Source organism: Saimiri boliviensis, chromosome 2, assembly GCF_048565385.1.
Source record: "Saimiri boliviensis isolate mSaiBol1 chromosome 2, mSaiBol1.pri, whole genome shotgun sequence".
In the NCBI taxonomy this organism is placed as follows: Eukaryota; Metazoa; Chordata; class Mammalia; order Primates; family Cebidae; genus Saimiri; species Saimiri boliviensis.
This window is the reverse complement of record NC_133450.1, coordinates 82,731,204-82,745,273: the sequence shown is the minus strand read 5'-3', so window position 1 is coordinate 82,745,273 and position 14,070 is coordinate 82,731,204. Positions and strand designations below refer to the sequence as shown.

The window sequence follows — 14,070 nt, the reverse complement described above, 5'->3', positions numbered from 1 at the left end:
TTTTCTTGAACCCTTTGCTTCATTCCATAAATAATGTAATGCATTCATTACTTTTATAATGAAAAAATTCTACTTAACTTGGCAATATGTGATGAAGGTAAAGGTTATTCACAATCAAACTTAATTGTAACAATTTTTCTGGTTAAGCAAAGATGATTCGGTATATAATTTGAAAATTCTAAATAAGCAAATGAATAGCAAGGTTTCCTGCCCTAATTTTTTTTTTTTTTTTGAGATGGAGTTTCGCTCTTGTTACCCAGGCTGGAGTGCAATGGCACGATCTCGGCTCACCGCAACCTCTGCCTCCTGGGTTCAGGCAATTCTCCTGCCTCAGCCTCCTGAGTAGCTGGGATTACAGGCAGGTGCCACCATGCCCAGCTAATTTTTTGTATTTTGAGTAGAGACGGGGTTTCACCATGTTGACCAGGATGGTCTCGATCTCTCGACCTCGTGATCCACCCGCCTCGGCCTCCCAAAGTGCTGGGATTACAGGCTTGAGCCACCGCGCCCGGCCCCTGCCCTAATTGTTGGTAGTTGGGGTGGATGCTGAGTGCAGAGAATTGGGGAGGCTCTGGGTGGTTTGGGAGCGGGGTCTAGAAACTCTTGAGCCTGTCTCTCTGGTAGCACTGACAGAAGAGAGATGAGGGCACCACATGGGCACCCGGCCTTACCTGGGCACCAGGGATTGAAGAGCAGGATGAACTCCCCGAGCTGGTAGGCTGTCACAGACCCCTGGAAGGAGTCGACGTGTATTTTCAAGAGGTACCGACCCACGGCCGCCGTGGGAGGAGCACACAAGCTCACCTCTGTGGAGGTGTCCCCATTGGTCTCCAGCCAGGCGATCCAGGGGCTGGGGCTGCCATGGCTTGCCAGGCTGAATATAGCCCGAGTCCCTAAAGCCAGGTCTGGCAGTGGTCCTGGAGGAAAGGAGAGCTGAGGCCCTCTATGGCAACCTCCACAACCCGGAAAATCCCCTCCCACACACACAGCCCCTGTGAGCCAGCTGGGGTTCTTACCAGTCTCAACCACAAAGATGATGTTGTCCCGGCCTGGCTGGAAGCCCCGGTTCCTGAAGTACAAGGTGAGGTTGAAGGCCTGGCCCCGGCGAACAAGGAGATGGTCAACAGTGATCTCCTCCGTGTGGTGCTGCACATTATTTCTGGAGCTCTGGAGGTCTGTGAGGGCCACTTCTAGTCCTTCAACAAGGCAACCAGGGGTAGACAAAAGAGTGAGGTTGTGGAGCCAGTCCTATCTACCACTTACTAGTTCTGCAATCTTGAGAAATTCACTTAGCCTGAGCCTCAGTTTCCACATCAGTAAAATAGAGTCCATAAGATCAGTCTGCCAGAGTTAGGATGAGGATTTCATGAGGCTCCATAGGCTCTATGCATGCACGATCCTCTTTCTTCCTTCCTTTCCTATCTCTCTGACCCTCTATCTTCTTCTCCCTTACATCCTCTTGGAGGGGCATGGTTTTCTGCCTCTGTCCAAGTCCTTCTGTAGACCTGGCAAGTTTCATTGCTCCCTTCAGCCTAGCATGACTTCAGATTAACACCAGCATCCACTTTCCTGGACTCAAGTTAAGAGTCTCACTTGCCCCTGTACTAGCCACCAGGTCTGGGGAGCAACTCTCTGGTTTAGCTGCCCTGGGGTTAACTTTCCCTGGGCTAGCTGCTCTTCTTTTAGCCATCTGCTCTCTCTTTGATCACCATAGGCCATGTGCCCAATGCCCTAGGAGCTTGGATGCTGATGACAGTTAAAGAAATTTGCATTCCCAGCCTTTTGGAGCCTCTGCTAAAACACAGACTGACCTCACTAGTCTCCAAGTGTGCCTCTGCCACAAGGGGCCTATTTTTGACTTCTCCATCTTTGACCATGGTTCTGCCATGGTCCCAGTCACCTGGTGGGCTCACAGCCTTTAAATCACAATTGGCTCACGCATCTCCTTCTCAGCCCATGCCAATTCACATGTCACTAACTCTCTTCATGCCTTCCATTAAAACATGGTTGGTGTCTATCTATCCTTTTTCACATTCACATAATTCCAGTGTTTTCTCCTCATACCTAGAGACAATAATAGCCTCCACGAGGCATTATATTTGAGGTCTCCTGTCTCCTGTCTCTCTCCCCATCTCCCATCCCTTAATGCATTGTCAGATTACCTTTCCTCAAAACAATTTAATCATGCCATTCTTTTGCTTTACAAGTTCTGAGATCTCCTACAGTCTACCATATAAAAGGCACATTCCTTAACTTGACACAGTTCTTTATACTTGGCCTTAGCTTATTCTTGCATTCTCACTTCTCAGCATTGCCCCTCTCCTCTAGCCAATCTATCCCCAAGCAAATGCCTATGTTTGTATTTGCTGTTAAAGCCCCAACTCAGAATGGCCCCTCACTCTAGCCAGATTCCACCTGTCCTCCAATACCCATCTGCTCCATGAAGCCTGCCGCAACTGGCCCACCCTTCTTTCAATCACCTGCTGACTGATCTATACACTTAACTGAATTGTTCATGGAGAATTTTAACTGCTTAATTGACAAGTTAATTTACATGCTATGCTCATTTGTTCATTTATATCAGCAAACTTACTAGTGTAAGGATTAGGATAAGGTGTTCAGATGTTTTTCTTACTTTTTTATTTGTCTGTCTTTCATTTCTAGATGTAAGCCAAAAAGTACAGAGACCTAGCTGCTTTGTCTTGGTTGTATTTAGATTTTTTAAAAGTGAACCAACACATTCAACAGAATCCAACATTCTTTCATGATAAAAATACTTAACAAACTAAGAATAGAAGGGGACTTTCTCAACCTGATAGAGCATTTCTATGAAAAATCCACAGCCAATACCATACTTAATAGTAAAAGACTGGATGCTTTCTTGCTATGATAAGGAACAAGACAAGAATGTCTGCTATTGTCAGATCTGTTTAACGTTCTACTAGAGGTTCTAGCTAGGGCTATTAGGCAAAAAGAAGAAAGGAGAAAAGAAAGAAAGAAAGAAGAAATGGGGAGAGAGAGAGAAAGAGACAAAGAGAGAAAGAGAGACAGAGGGAAAGAGAAAGACAGACAAAGAGAGAAAGAAAGAAAAAATAATTCAAAGACATACAGATTGGAAAGAAGTAAAATTGTTTCTATTTAGATGCAACATAATCTTGTATATAGAAAATCCTAAGGAACCCACCAAAAAATAGAATTAATAAATGAATTGAGCAAGGTTGCAGGACACAATATCAATATACAAAAACCAGTTGTATTTTTATACATTTCCAAAGAGTAATCTGAAAATAAAATTAAGAAAATTTAGTAAATTTAATAAAAGAAGTGCAAAACCTATACCAAAAAGCATCAATGAAAGAAATTAAAGAAGATCTAAATAAATGAAAAGACATTCTATGTTCATGGATTGGAAGGCAATATAATTAAGATAACAAGTTTTTCTACAGATTCAACAAAATCCCAACAGCCATTTTGTAGAAATTGACAAGTGGATCCTAAAATTCATATGGAAATACAAGGGATCCATACTAGCCAAACAATATTGAAAGGTAAAAACAAAATTAGAGGAGTGGCACTTCTTGATCAAGGCAATGTGGTAGTGGTATAAGGATAGACATATAGATCAGTGGAATAGAACTGAGAGTCTAGCGATAAACTCACATTTATAATCACTTGATCTTTGACAAGGGTGCCAAGACAATTCAATGGGGGAGAGAATGCTCTTTTCAAAAAGTGATGCTGGGACAACTGGATTTCCACATGCAAAAGAATGAAGTTGGATGCATAACTCACACCATTTATTAAAAATTAACTCAAAATGGATCAAAGACCTAAACATAAAAGCTAAAGCTATGAAACTCCTAGAAGAAAACATAGCGGTAAGTCTTCATGATCTTAGACTAGGCAATGGTTTCTTAGATATGAAAACAGAGGTACAAGCAGTGAGAGAAAAACCAAATGAATTGGACCTCATCAAAATCAATAACTTTTTGGCTTCAAGAACATCATCAAGATAGTGAAAAGAAAACCCACAGAATGTTAGGAAATATTTGTAAATCATGTATCTGGTAAGGGACTCATATCCAGAATACTTTTTAAAAATTAATGGAACTCTACAATAAAAAAGACAACTCAAATTTAAAATGGGCAACTGACTTGAATACACATTTCTCCAAAGGCGATATGCAAAAGGCTAATAAATACACGAAAAGATGCTCAACATCGTTAGACATTAGGGAAATACAGATGAGATACCATCTCGCCTCTACAGGATGACTATAATAACAAGTGTTAGTGGGGATGCAGAGAAATTGGGATCTTCATATATTGCTGATGGGACTATAAAATGGTGCAGCACTTTGGAAAACAGTCTGGTAGCTCCACAAGATGTTCAGCAGAGAGTTACCATGTGACCTAACAATATCCCCAGGTATATGTAGCCAAGATAAATGAAAACATCTTCACACAATACCTGAATAATGATAGCAGTAGTATTCATAATAGCCAAAAAGTAGAAACAACACAATTGTCCATCAACTGAAGAACAGATAAACAAAATAATATATCATACAAATTAATATCATCTGACTGTTAAAAAAAAAGAATGCTGAACATACTGAATACGGATGAACCTTGAAAACATTATGCTAAGTGAAAGAAGTCAGACATAAAAGAACACATGTTATATGATTATATTTATACAAAGTGTCCAGAATAGGTAAATTCATAGAGACAGAAAATAGATTAGGGTTTGCTAGGGGCTAAAGAAAGGTGGAATGGGATGTGACTGCCAATGCGTACGGGATTTTTTTTTTGAGGTAATGAAATGTTCCGGAACTAGATAGTAGCAATGCCTGCAAAACATTATGAGTATATGAAAAACCACTGAATTGTGGACTTTGTACGGGTGACTTGATGGTATATGAATAATGTCTCAATAAAGTTGTTATAAACAAATAGGAAGCAAATCAACAGTGACAAAATACCATAACAAGTATTAAGCTTTATCTTAAATCTTTTTGAGTGCTTTTGATTACTTTAACACACATCTTTTTCATAAACTAGTTTAATATTATTATAAAAGAAATTCAGCATAATGATCAGCATATTGTAGGTACTCAGAAAGATTTGCTAGGTTAAATAGAATTCTCTCTTTTGCAAAATCACCCTGTACTTATTTCAGATTTCAAATTTAAGCAACATCTTATTTGAGGGCCTGTCTACTATGTGCCAGGCACTGTGTCAGGTACTCTAGAACAGTCATCTCATTTAATCTTCATCACATCCTGGGAGGGACAAAATGCCATGTCGTCCGTTCATGGAGATGAGAAAACCAAGTTTCCAGTGAGTTGAATGTCTTGCCTAAGGTTAAATCAAGATTCCTGACCACAGTCCAGTGCTCTTCCCATCACCCAATAGCTGCTGCCCACCGTTGGCTTTCACTCATGTTCAGAAAAATACCCAGACCCACTGCTGGCTGAGAAAGCACTTGGCTTTTTCCTAATAGTGGAAAAAGAAGCTCACTCCTTTTGGAGACCTATTGATTAGACAGCACTAACTGGCTGCAGTTCAGGTTGGGCACATGATGCAGGCTACTCAGCAGGCATGGCAGCCTCTGCCTGTCAGCAAGAGCTGGGGCAGAATTTCATACTCTAGAGACATCCTGGACCATGTTAATCTCTGTCTAAGACAGGGATGACTCTTCAGCTCAGGCACCATCTATTGATATAGGGGGTTCATTAGTCAATGAATACTGCACATATTTGTTCTCCTTAAAGTGAGAGGATAATGGGGTGAAATGATCAGGAAATAAACAGGAGACTGTAGAAAGAACTTTTAAAGTAAGTAATCTTAGTAGTTATCCTAGAGAGACATTCCCACATGAGCACACAGAGACATGGATAAGAATGTTCCTTGCAATATTGCTTGTGTAACTGGAAAATAGAAAACAACCTAAATGCCCATCAATAGGGGACTGGATTAGAAATTACTTTCACTGATACTGTGGAAAATATTGAGGTAGATCTATAGGTGCTAACTGGCATGGACAGAGCTCCCAGACATACAGTGGAGTGAAAAAAATCAAGTTGTGGAAATATACATACAATATAATGATACCATGGATACACTAAAAAAAAAAAAAACCCCACACATGCTAATCCTATGTATTACATTGAGTAAATATATGCTTGAATGTAAATGTGTAGACAAAAGACGGGTAACAATGCTTACTCTGGAGATGAGGCTGCCATTGGGGATGGCAGGCTGAAAACTATAGCATAATCTATAATTATGTTCAATTATTGATTGACTTTACTTCAGCTATGTATTCATACTTTTCTTGTGCATTTAAAAGTTATGAAAATTTTAAAACAAAAATTTAAACACAAAGAGTAGTAAATCATTTACATAGATTTATAGAGCAAATTGAAAGCTTATTCCTCTAAATGATTTCAACTAGCAATTTAATCTTCATAGAAGCTCTCTCCAGAGAGGGGGATGATACAGAGAGAAGGTTGGTGATGGGAAGATTAGCTAAGGTGAGATACAGACCCTCTGAAATGGAGAAAGAAGAGAAGATATGAAGATCCAGAGAACTTCAGAGCTGGAAAGATGATTTCAAGATTGCCTGGTCCAATCCAATGCAAGGGGTTGGAAAACAGAGGTGAAGTGACTTGTCCAATGTCAAAGGGTCAGCTAGTGGCAGAGAAGGACACAAACCCTGAGCCCCTCATCCCTGGCCTTGCCCTGGCCCACTTGGCTATGGAGGCAGGCATGTTAGCATGCAGCTGTGTGGCTGTGTTTACCTGTCAGCCTCCACGCTGTCTCCTGGTTCTCAGGCCACCAATAAATTTGGAGGTTTCTGGGGTTCTTGCTTTTACTGCCTCAGTTCTGTATTTACTTCTTTATTTCTCATAACCCACCCTCCACCCCTTGACTTCCTACCGTCTCTCTCTGTCCTCCTTGTTCCTGAACTCCAGCAGCCACAGGGGCTTTCCCTACCTTGGGCCATGGTGGCTGCCTCCAGTTCCTGGGATGCTCCCCACAGAACAGCTGGGCGGTCTGGAGCTTCAGAAAACTGCTGCCAGAGTGTCTACTTCCTCTTCCATTGGGAGACTCCAGGAGAACCAAAGGCGGGGTTGGGCTGCTGCACTGCCACCTGATTACCTGATTACCAAGCAGTTCACAACTGGTTTGCTCACTTGCCCTCGGGTTTTTCTTGGCAGTATTGCTGGCTTGAGAGGAAGTGTGGAGGATGTGAACTGTCACAGCCTGGTGCCATATGGGACTTTGATAGCTCTTGAGCAATAGGGCATTCCGTGGCAGGTGTTGTGCTGTGGTGGAGAAGCCAGGAGGGAGAAGTGAACTGATAGAGGCCTCCGGGGGGATGCAGGGGGCTGCTGGAGAGAGCATCACAATCAAGACCCTGCTCACAGCTTAAAGCACTTCAGCGAGCTGAGAACCCTGCTAGGTAACCAGGGCCTCTCTTTTATCCGAAGAGTCACTTCCTGAACATTAAATGCAAACAGAACCAACTCTGTCTGGATCTCCTTTGGTATGATTTCACCATATTTAGCTTTGCCATTGGCATTGTCTTGCGTGAGACCTGGCAGGTGCAGGACAAATCGCAAATAAAAGCAGTAGAGGAAGAAAAACTGGGACGATTTGTGGAGGAGGTTTGGAAATAGGTGAGAGAGTGGGAACGCCGGTGAAGAAGTACCTTGATCCTAGTAAGAAAAGCACAAGCCCTTGCAGTGCCCTTGTGGAGAGAAAAATGCAGGTGGAAGAAGAGAAAGGGAAGGAGGGGGAAGGGCTCTGCCTGTGGAGAAAATGCCCACCCTGTCTTTCTCTGTTGTGGCCACTTCTCCCTGCATCCCCTGCTTTCTTGTCCTTCTCTCTCAGGAACCTCATTCACCAGCATTGTCCTCCCTCCTGTATTTTCAATTCTCTCTGTCCCCACTCTGCTCTTTTTTTTTTTTTGTAACTATGTGATTATTTTTATTTTTAATGTCCAGATGTGTAATATAAGGGCCAGAGCTCCCTTCTGGACTCAATTTTATAGATTCTTGATTGGTTAGTGAGACCAATAGGGATAGTTTCTCTTGTCTAATTTGGTTTCTGGGAAAGCTTTGTTCAAGTTCTCAATGGTCACCTGCTCAAATGGAATTAAGTTCCTCATCTTCTCCAGCTGTTTCTTATAGTGTCCAATCCTGGCCTTTGAGAGAGACACCCACGCAGCACAAGTTTTCACATCTTCTTTTTTTTTTTTTTTTTTTTTTTTTTGAGGCGGAGTTTCGCTCTTGTTACCCAGGCTGGAGTGCAATGGCGCGATCTCGGCTCACCGCAACCTCCACCTCCTGGGTTCAGGCAATTCTCCTGCCTCAGCCTCCCGAGAAGCTGGGACTACAGGCACACACCACCAAGCCCAGCTAATTTTTTTGTATTTTTTTTAGTAGAGACGGGGTTTCACCATGTTGACCAGGATGGTCTCGATCTCTTGACCTCGTGATCCACCCGCCTCGGCCTCCCAAAGTGCTGGGATTATAGGCGTGAGCTACCGCGCCCGGCCTCACATCTTCTTTTTCTTCAGCATCTACCTGGGCTGTATATTTATCCTCTGGTGCAGGAAACTTCAGGGCATTAAATTTCTTCTCAAGGTCATCCACCAAGCCTGCCTTGGCCACGTTGGCCTTGTAGTAAGCGCAGTCAATAACTGGTAGATTCTCAGGTAAAGTAGCCAACCTGGAGGTAAGGGTTTCATTCCAGGATTTCAGGGAATTAGCAATGGCCTTTTGGTTTCGGAGTACGATCTCTGAAAAAGCTACCCAGTCAATGTTTTTTAGAGGAAGTTTTTGCCCAGCCATCTTGGGATCCTTCACCGACCCTGGCGGCCCATGGTCCACACCCCACTCAGCTCTTATAGGGTAGATGTGCACAAATGCAGTTCACTCTTTTAACGCAGCACATCCACCTTCAAGCCTCATCCCCAGCTTCCCCGGCAGCCCCTGCCCTTTCTCTCAACTCCACTTCTTGGCCAAGCTCTTTGCCCACTGGTTTGCCTCCCACCACCCCTCAAACACTGCAGGCTGCCTTCTGTCCCACAGCTGTCTCGAAGCCATGCTCACTTCCTAGCTCTGAGAGCTGGGCGCTGGGCGACTTTCCTGCTCTTATCCTGCAAGGCCTCCAGCAGCCCTGCCAGTACTGATCACTCCTCCTGGGCTTAGGTGACTTCTCTCTCTCAATGGTCCGCCTACCTCCCCATCCACACCATCCTCTTCCTCTCAGTCCCCATCACGGGCTCTACCTCCTTGAACTGGTGCCTCCCAGAGATGTATCCACATCTCGTCTCTTCTCACTCCACTGGATCCCATGTGACACTGGGGATTCCCAGAGCTGTGTACTACTGCAGGCACCTTCTGCTGGACAGCTCTGCTGGGGGAACCTCAGACACCTCACAGCTGTGGAGCCCTGATGGAACTCCTCCCCTCTCTCCTTCCTCTCAAAATACCTGCCCTTCCTCTTGCACGTCTGGTCTTGGTGAGTGAGGACACTGTCCATCCATCACTTCAGAGGACACCTGCGTGCCACCTCTTACTTCTCTAGCTTCCTGACCTCACTTTAGCCCATCAGTCCAGCCCAACTCCTGAGGCTGTCCTGAAACTGTGCCCCTTGCTCTGCGTTCATTGAAGTCCCCAGCTTACCTGGACAACTCCTAACCAGTTTCCACTCACTCTTTCTCCAAATGGGTCACCAGTGATTTTTCTGAAGTACCAATTCCGTCAGGTTGCTTCCTTGCTAGTGATCCCACAATGGATAAAGTCCAGACTTCTCAGCATCACCTTCAAAGCCTTTGAGGGTCTTCCCCTCCCCACCTGGAAGCCAGGCAGGCCAACCCCCTCTCTCCCGCACCTCCCTCTCTCTTGCATGTATCAGCCTCTCTCTTTCTGAAACGTCCTCTTCTCACTTGTCTGCTTTCTCCAGTACCCAGGCTCAAGCATCACCCCTCCAGGAAGTCTTCCTGACACCCTTCATCTACCACACCAGTATTCTAATCAGTAGCTCCTTCTTCTGCATTCCCTTTTAGCCAGCTCATGCCTCAACATTATAAATACTTGCCTGTCTTTCCCCCAGCCTCCCTGGAGGGCATGGACTGTGTACTATTAACAGTGTTTCTAGTGCTTAATAATGACAGTGGCTAATAGTAGTAGAATAGTAGTGACAGAATAGAATAGTAGTAGAACAACTAATACAACCAGTGGTAGCTTTTAACAACAGACACTATTTTGAGGTATTTATGTGCATGACCCCACTTGGTCTTACAACATCCCTATAGTTAGTGTTATTGTTCCTACATTATGGATGAGGAAATCCAGGCTTAAAGACATTAAATAGATCATTCACAAAGAACTGGTAGAGCCAGATTCTGAATGCAGCTGTCAGACTCCAGAGCCTGGGCGCTTCATAAGTGTTTACTGCACTGTCTCAAACATGGTTGGTTTTCCAGTTTGTATTTCTTGCCTGATGGAGTGAATGGATTAAAAGATGGTCCCTACATAAACAAATGGATGAATGCCTGAACCCACTGCCACATGCTGAGATGGGTTAACTGTGGAGGAGGAAGGGGCATAGGCAGGAGAGCACGGGGCAATAGGAAGGTAAGCACAGCTAGGGTAACTCTGGTGGCCGAAAAAGAAAGTGCCCAATGACCAGCGAGACAACAGCCTGTTTTGTGGTGCCCTGGAGCAGCCTGAACAAGCTGGGAACAGTTGAGAGAGTTTTGGAGCAATCAGGCAGTCACTCTAAGTAAAGTCCCTTGAGTTGTGCCAGCCTGAGTGGCTGGAACTCTGGGTAGCTCTGCCCACCCACCCCCAACCTTGAGGAGAGGGCAGAGAATTCACACTCACCTTGGAGGGCCTGGGTCTCCCCCAAAGGAGCCGGCATGGTCAGGACCACTTAGAGAAAGCTTGTTGAAGGTAGCCACTGGACAGGAGAGAAGAGGTAGAAGCACCACAGGGGCACAATGTCCATTCACATGGTCAGGAAAACCCCGGCCAGCTCTTCTGCCTGGACCCTGGGGCTGAATAAGATCTGGGCTCTGAGCCTAGGGAGTTGATTTGTAGGTTCAGCCCCTCATTCGATTCCTGTGAGCCATTAGTCAGAGGGTATGTGGGTGAGGGTGCTGGGGAGGGGGAGACAGCTCTGATAGAGCAGATTGTCCCTCGGCCCAGGGGAGGGGACAGGGAGAGACAGGGAGGCTAAGCAGAGTTGATGAGCACCTTTCTGTCTGGACAGAAGCAGGGCTGTGCTCACAGGGGAGGGACACCTGAACAGAGAAGTGAGGACACACCCGCTGTCCGCATAGGGCACGCCAGCGCTAACTAGGTGGGGGTGGGGAAACTCCAGGACTTCCTTTTTTTCTTTAATGTTACAGATGGGGTCTGACCTTTCTAAGACCCAGAGAGACTTGGGTGCTGATTCTGACCCTGCCACAAATTTCCACTGTGCTCCTGAGCAGATAGATGACAGTTTCTTTGCCTGCAGAATCAGATCCCGTGACTAGTTGGGTGCCCGGGTCTGAGGGAGGGTGAGAAGGTGATTACACAGCGAAGCCACAGCTGGCAGACATCAGTGGCTTCCTCTTTCCCCTTCCTTTCCCACCCCTTGAAACAGACAGTCGCCCTGGAGAAGGGATAAAACTGGTACAGGGCCTCCACAAGTGCCCTTCACAATTTACAAAGTACTTCGATTAAAAAAAATTTATTTTTTTTACTTTCATTTCAGGTTTGGGGGTACACGTGCAGATTTGTTACATAAGTAAACTCCTGGCATGGGGGTTTGTTATACTGATTATTTCATCACTAAATACTAAGCCTAGTACCCAATAGTTCTTTTTTCTGCTCCTCTCCCTTCTCCCACCCTCCAGCCTCAAGTAGACTCCAGTGTCTGTTGTTTCTTTCTTTGTGTTCCTAAGTTCTCATCATTTATCTCCCACTTTTAAATGAGAAAGTGAGATATTTGGCTTTGTTCCTGTGTTAGTTTGCTAAAGATAGTGGCCTCCAGCTCCATCTATGTTCCTGCAAAAGACATGATTTTATTCTTTTTTATGGCTGCATAGTATTCCATGGTGTATATGTACCACATTTTTTAAAATCCAATCTGTCATTTATGGACATTTAGATTGATTCTATGTCTTTGCTATTGTGAATAGTGCTGCAATGAATATTCCCATGCATGTATCTTTATAATAGAATGATTTATATTCCTCTGGGTACATACCCAGTAAAAAGATTGCTGGATCAAGTAGTAGTTCTGTTTTGAGCTCTTTGAGGAATCACCATACTGCTTTCCATAATGGTTGAACTAATTTACACTTCCACTAAGAGTGCATATATGTTCCCTTTTCTCTGCAGCCTCACCAGCATCTGTTGTTTATTGACTTTTTAGTAATAGCCATTCTGACTGATGTAAGATGGTTTCTCATTGTGGTTTTGATTTGTATTTTTCTAATGATCAGTGATATCGAGCTTTTATTCATATGTTTGCTGACCACATGTATATATTCTTTTGAAAACTGTCTGTTCGTGTCCTTTGCCTACTTTTTAATGGAGCTGTTTGTTTTTCTCCTGTAAATTTGTTTAAGTTCCTTATAGAGATTGGATATTAGACCTTTGTTAGATGCATAGTTTGTAAATATTTTCTCCCATTCTGTAGGTTGGCTGTTTATTCTTTTGATAATTTATTTTGCTGTGCAGAAGCTTTTAAGTTTAATTAGATCCCATTTGTCAATGGTTGCTTTTGTTGTGATTGCTTTCAACATCTTCATCATGAAATATTTTTCTTTAATGTTACAGATGGGGTCTGAGCATCATGCCTGGTTAATTTTTTGGTATTTTTTAGTAGAGACGGGGGTTTCACTATGTTGGCCAGGCTGGTCTCAAACTTCTGACCTCAGGTGATCAGACTGCCTCGGCCTTCCAAAGTGCTGGGAATATAGGTGTGAGCCACTGTGCCCAGCCCAAAGTATAATATAATAATTTTTAAAGCCAATTTTTACTTGGGGACAGGAAAAATAATTTGAAAGTTGGGTTGGAAGAGCAGAAATGACCAACATTGACATCCCCCTGGGAGGCCTTTCCAAGGCCAGTGGGAGCCTGCCCACTGTTCCTCTCCAGTGACACACCAGGACAGGAAAGGCCATGACTAAACATGAGGACCCAGCACTTGGCAGACAGGCGAGGTTTCACATTGCTGCAATGGCAGCTCAGGTGGCCCTCTCCTGATGGCAGGGAGCCACCTGGAACACAGCATGACAGGGCACCACAGAAATGCCCCATGAAACCTCACAGGGATGGGTGCAGCTGACATATGGGGTGCAGTGAGGATGTGCAGGCCTCCTACCCTTCCCAACCCAAGCAGCTGTGTGCAGACAGGGCTGGGGGCCACCCAAGAGAGAAAATAGAAAGGAGAAGTAGGACTCAGAGCAAACAAATAAATAAAAAATGCAGGGAGGAGAAGAAGGGAGAAAAGGGGGAGGGAGAGGAGAAAGAGGGAGGAAAAGGGAGAAGAGGAGGAAGAAGAGGGAGAGAAAGAGGGAGAGGAGGAGGGGAAGGGAAGGGAAGACGGAGAGGAGTCAAATGAAACCGCAGAGCTTCGGGCAGGTGAGGACTGAGCAAAGGCCAGGCGCCCGTGCCTGCAGACAACAGGAAGATGTTCTCCTTTCCTGTGTTTCTGAATTTTCTAAATTATCTATGATGGAGAGGTATCCATTTGTAATGCTGACTTTTCAGCAACATAATAAAAGAGGAAAAAAAGAATTTGAATGGTGCGCCCAGCCACTAGAGTCCCAAAGCTGAAAGCCAAAATGATTTCTTGAGAAATGTTAGCAAAGCTTTTCTCTGGGATGGAGAAGCTACTTGTGATTTTTCATTAGATTTTTGATTTGTTTTGCTTTTTTCCGCTTTCCAAATTATCTAAAATTTAGCAGGAATAATTTTGGAACCAGTGGAGAAAGAAATACCAAAAAGTGGCTCCCTCTGTCCTTAAAATAACAAAAACAAAAGACACAAAATA

At 44.2% G+C, this 14,070-nt stretch overlaps 2 protein-coding genes across 4 annotated transcripts in view; both read right to left on the bottom strand.

Moving 5' to 3' along the window:
• TGM5 (transglutaminase 5) overlaps window positions 1-11,269 on the bottom strand; it is a 35,226-nt gene extending 23,957 nt beyond the window's left edge. The window contains exons 1-3 of one of the 2 annotated variants that reach the window (XM_074393766.1): window positions 10,905-11,269; window positions 1,017-1,196; window positions 672-917 (exon numbers count right to left, since the gene is read on the bottom strand). In XM_074393766.1, coding sequence (XP_074249867.1) covers window positions 672-917; window positions 1,017-1,196; window positions 10,905-10,941 — 463 coding nt within the window. In that variant the 5' untranslated portion in view covers window positions 10,942-11,269. Of the gene's footprint in view, window positions 1-671; window positions 918-1,016; window positions 1,197-7,002; window positions 7,326-10,904 lie in introns of those variants that run through there. The other variant, XM_003928943.3, reaches the window with a different exon arrangement.
• Window positions 8,075-8,864, bottom strand: LOC101029354 (ATP synthase peripheral stalk subunit d, mitochondrial-like). 2 transcript variants are annotated; one of them, XM_010339573.1, is made up of 2 exons: window positions 8,564-8,864; window positions 8,075-8,253 (listed from the first exon to the last, which is right to left on the bottom strand). In XM_010339573.1, exons 1-2 carry the CDS (start codon window positions 8,862-8,864, stop codon window positions 8,075-8,077), a joined length of 480 nt encoding a protein of 159 aa, XP_010337875.1. The 2 variants fall into 2 exon arrangements, with proteins under 2 accessions (XP_010337875.1, XP_010337876.1); XM_010339574.1 differs by having other exon boundaries at window positions 8,075-8,251; window positions 8,646-8,864.
• Window positions 11,270-14,070: the final 2,801 nt, after the last annotated feature.

Coding starts and splice junctions, on each gene's coding strand:
- LOC101029354 (XM_010339573.1), bottom strand. CDS start 8,864: ATGGCTGGGCAAAAACTTCCTCTAAAAAACATTGACTGGGTAGCTTTT. Junction 8,254..8,563: donor AAAAGAAGATGTGAGGCCGG/GCGCGGTAGCTC, acceptor AAAAAAAAGAAG/ATGTGAAAACTTGTGCTGCG.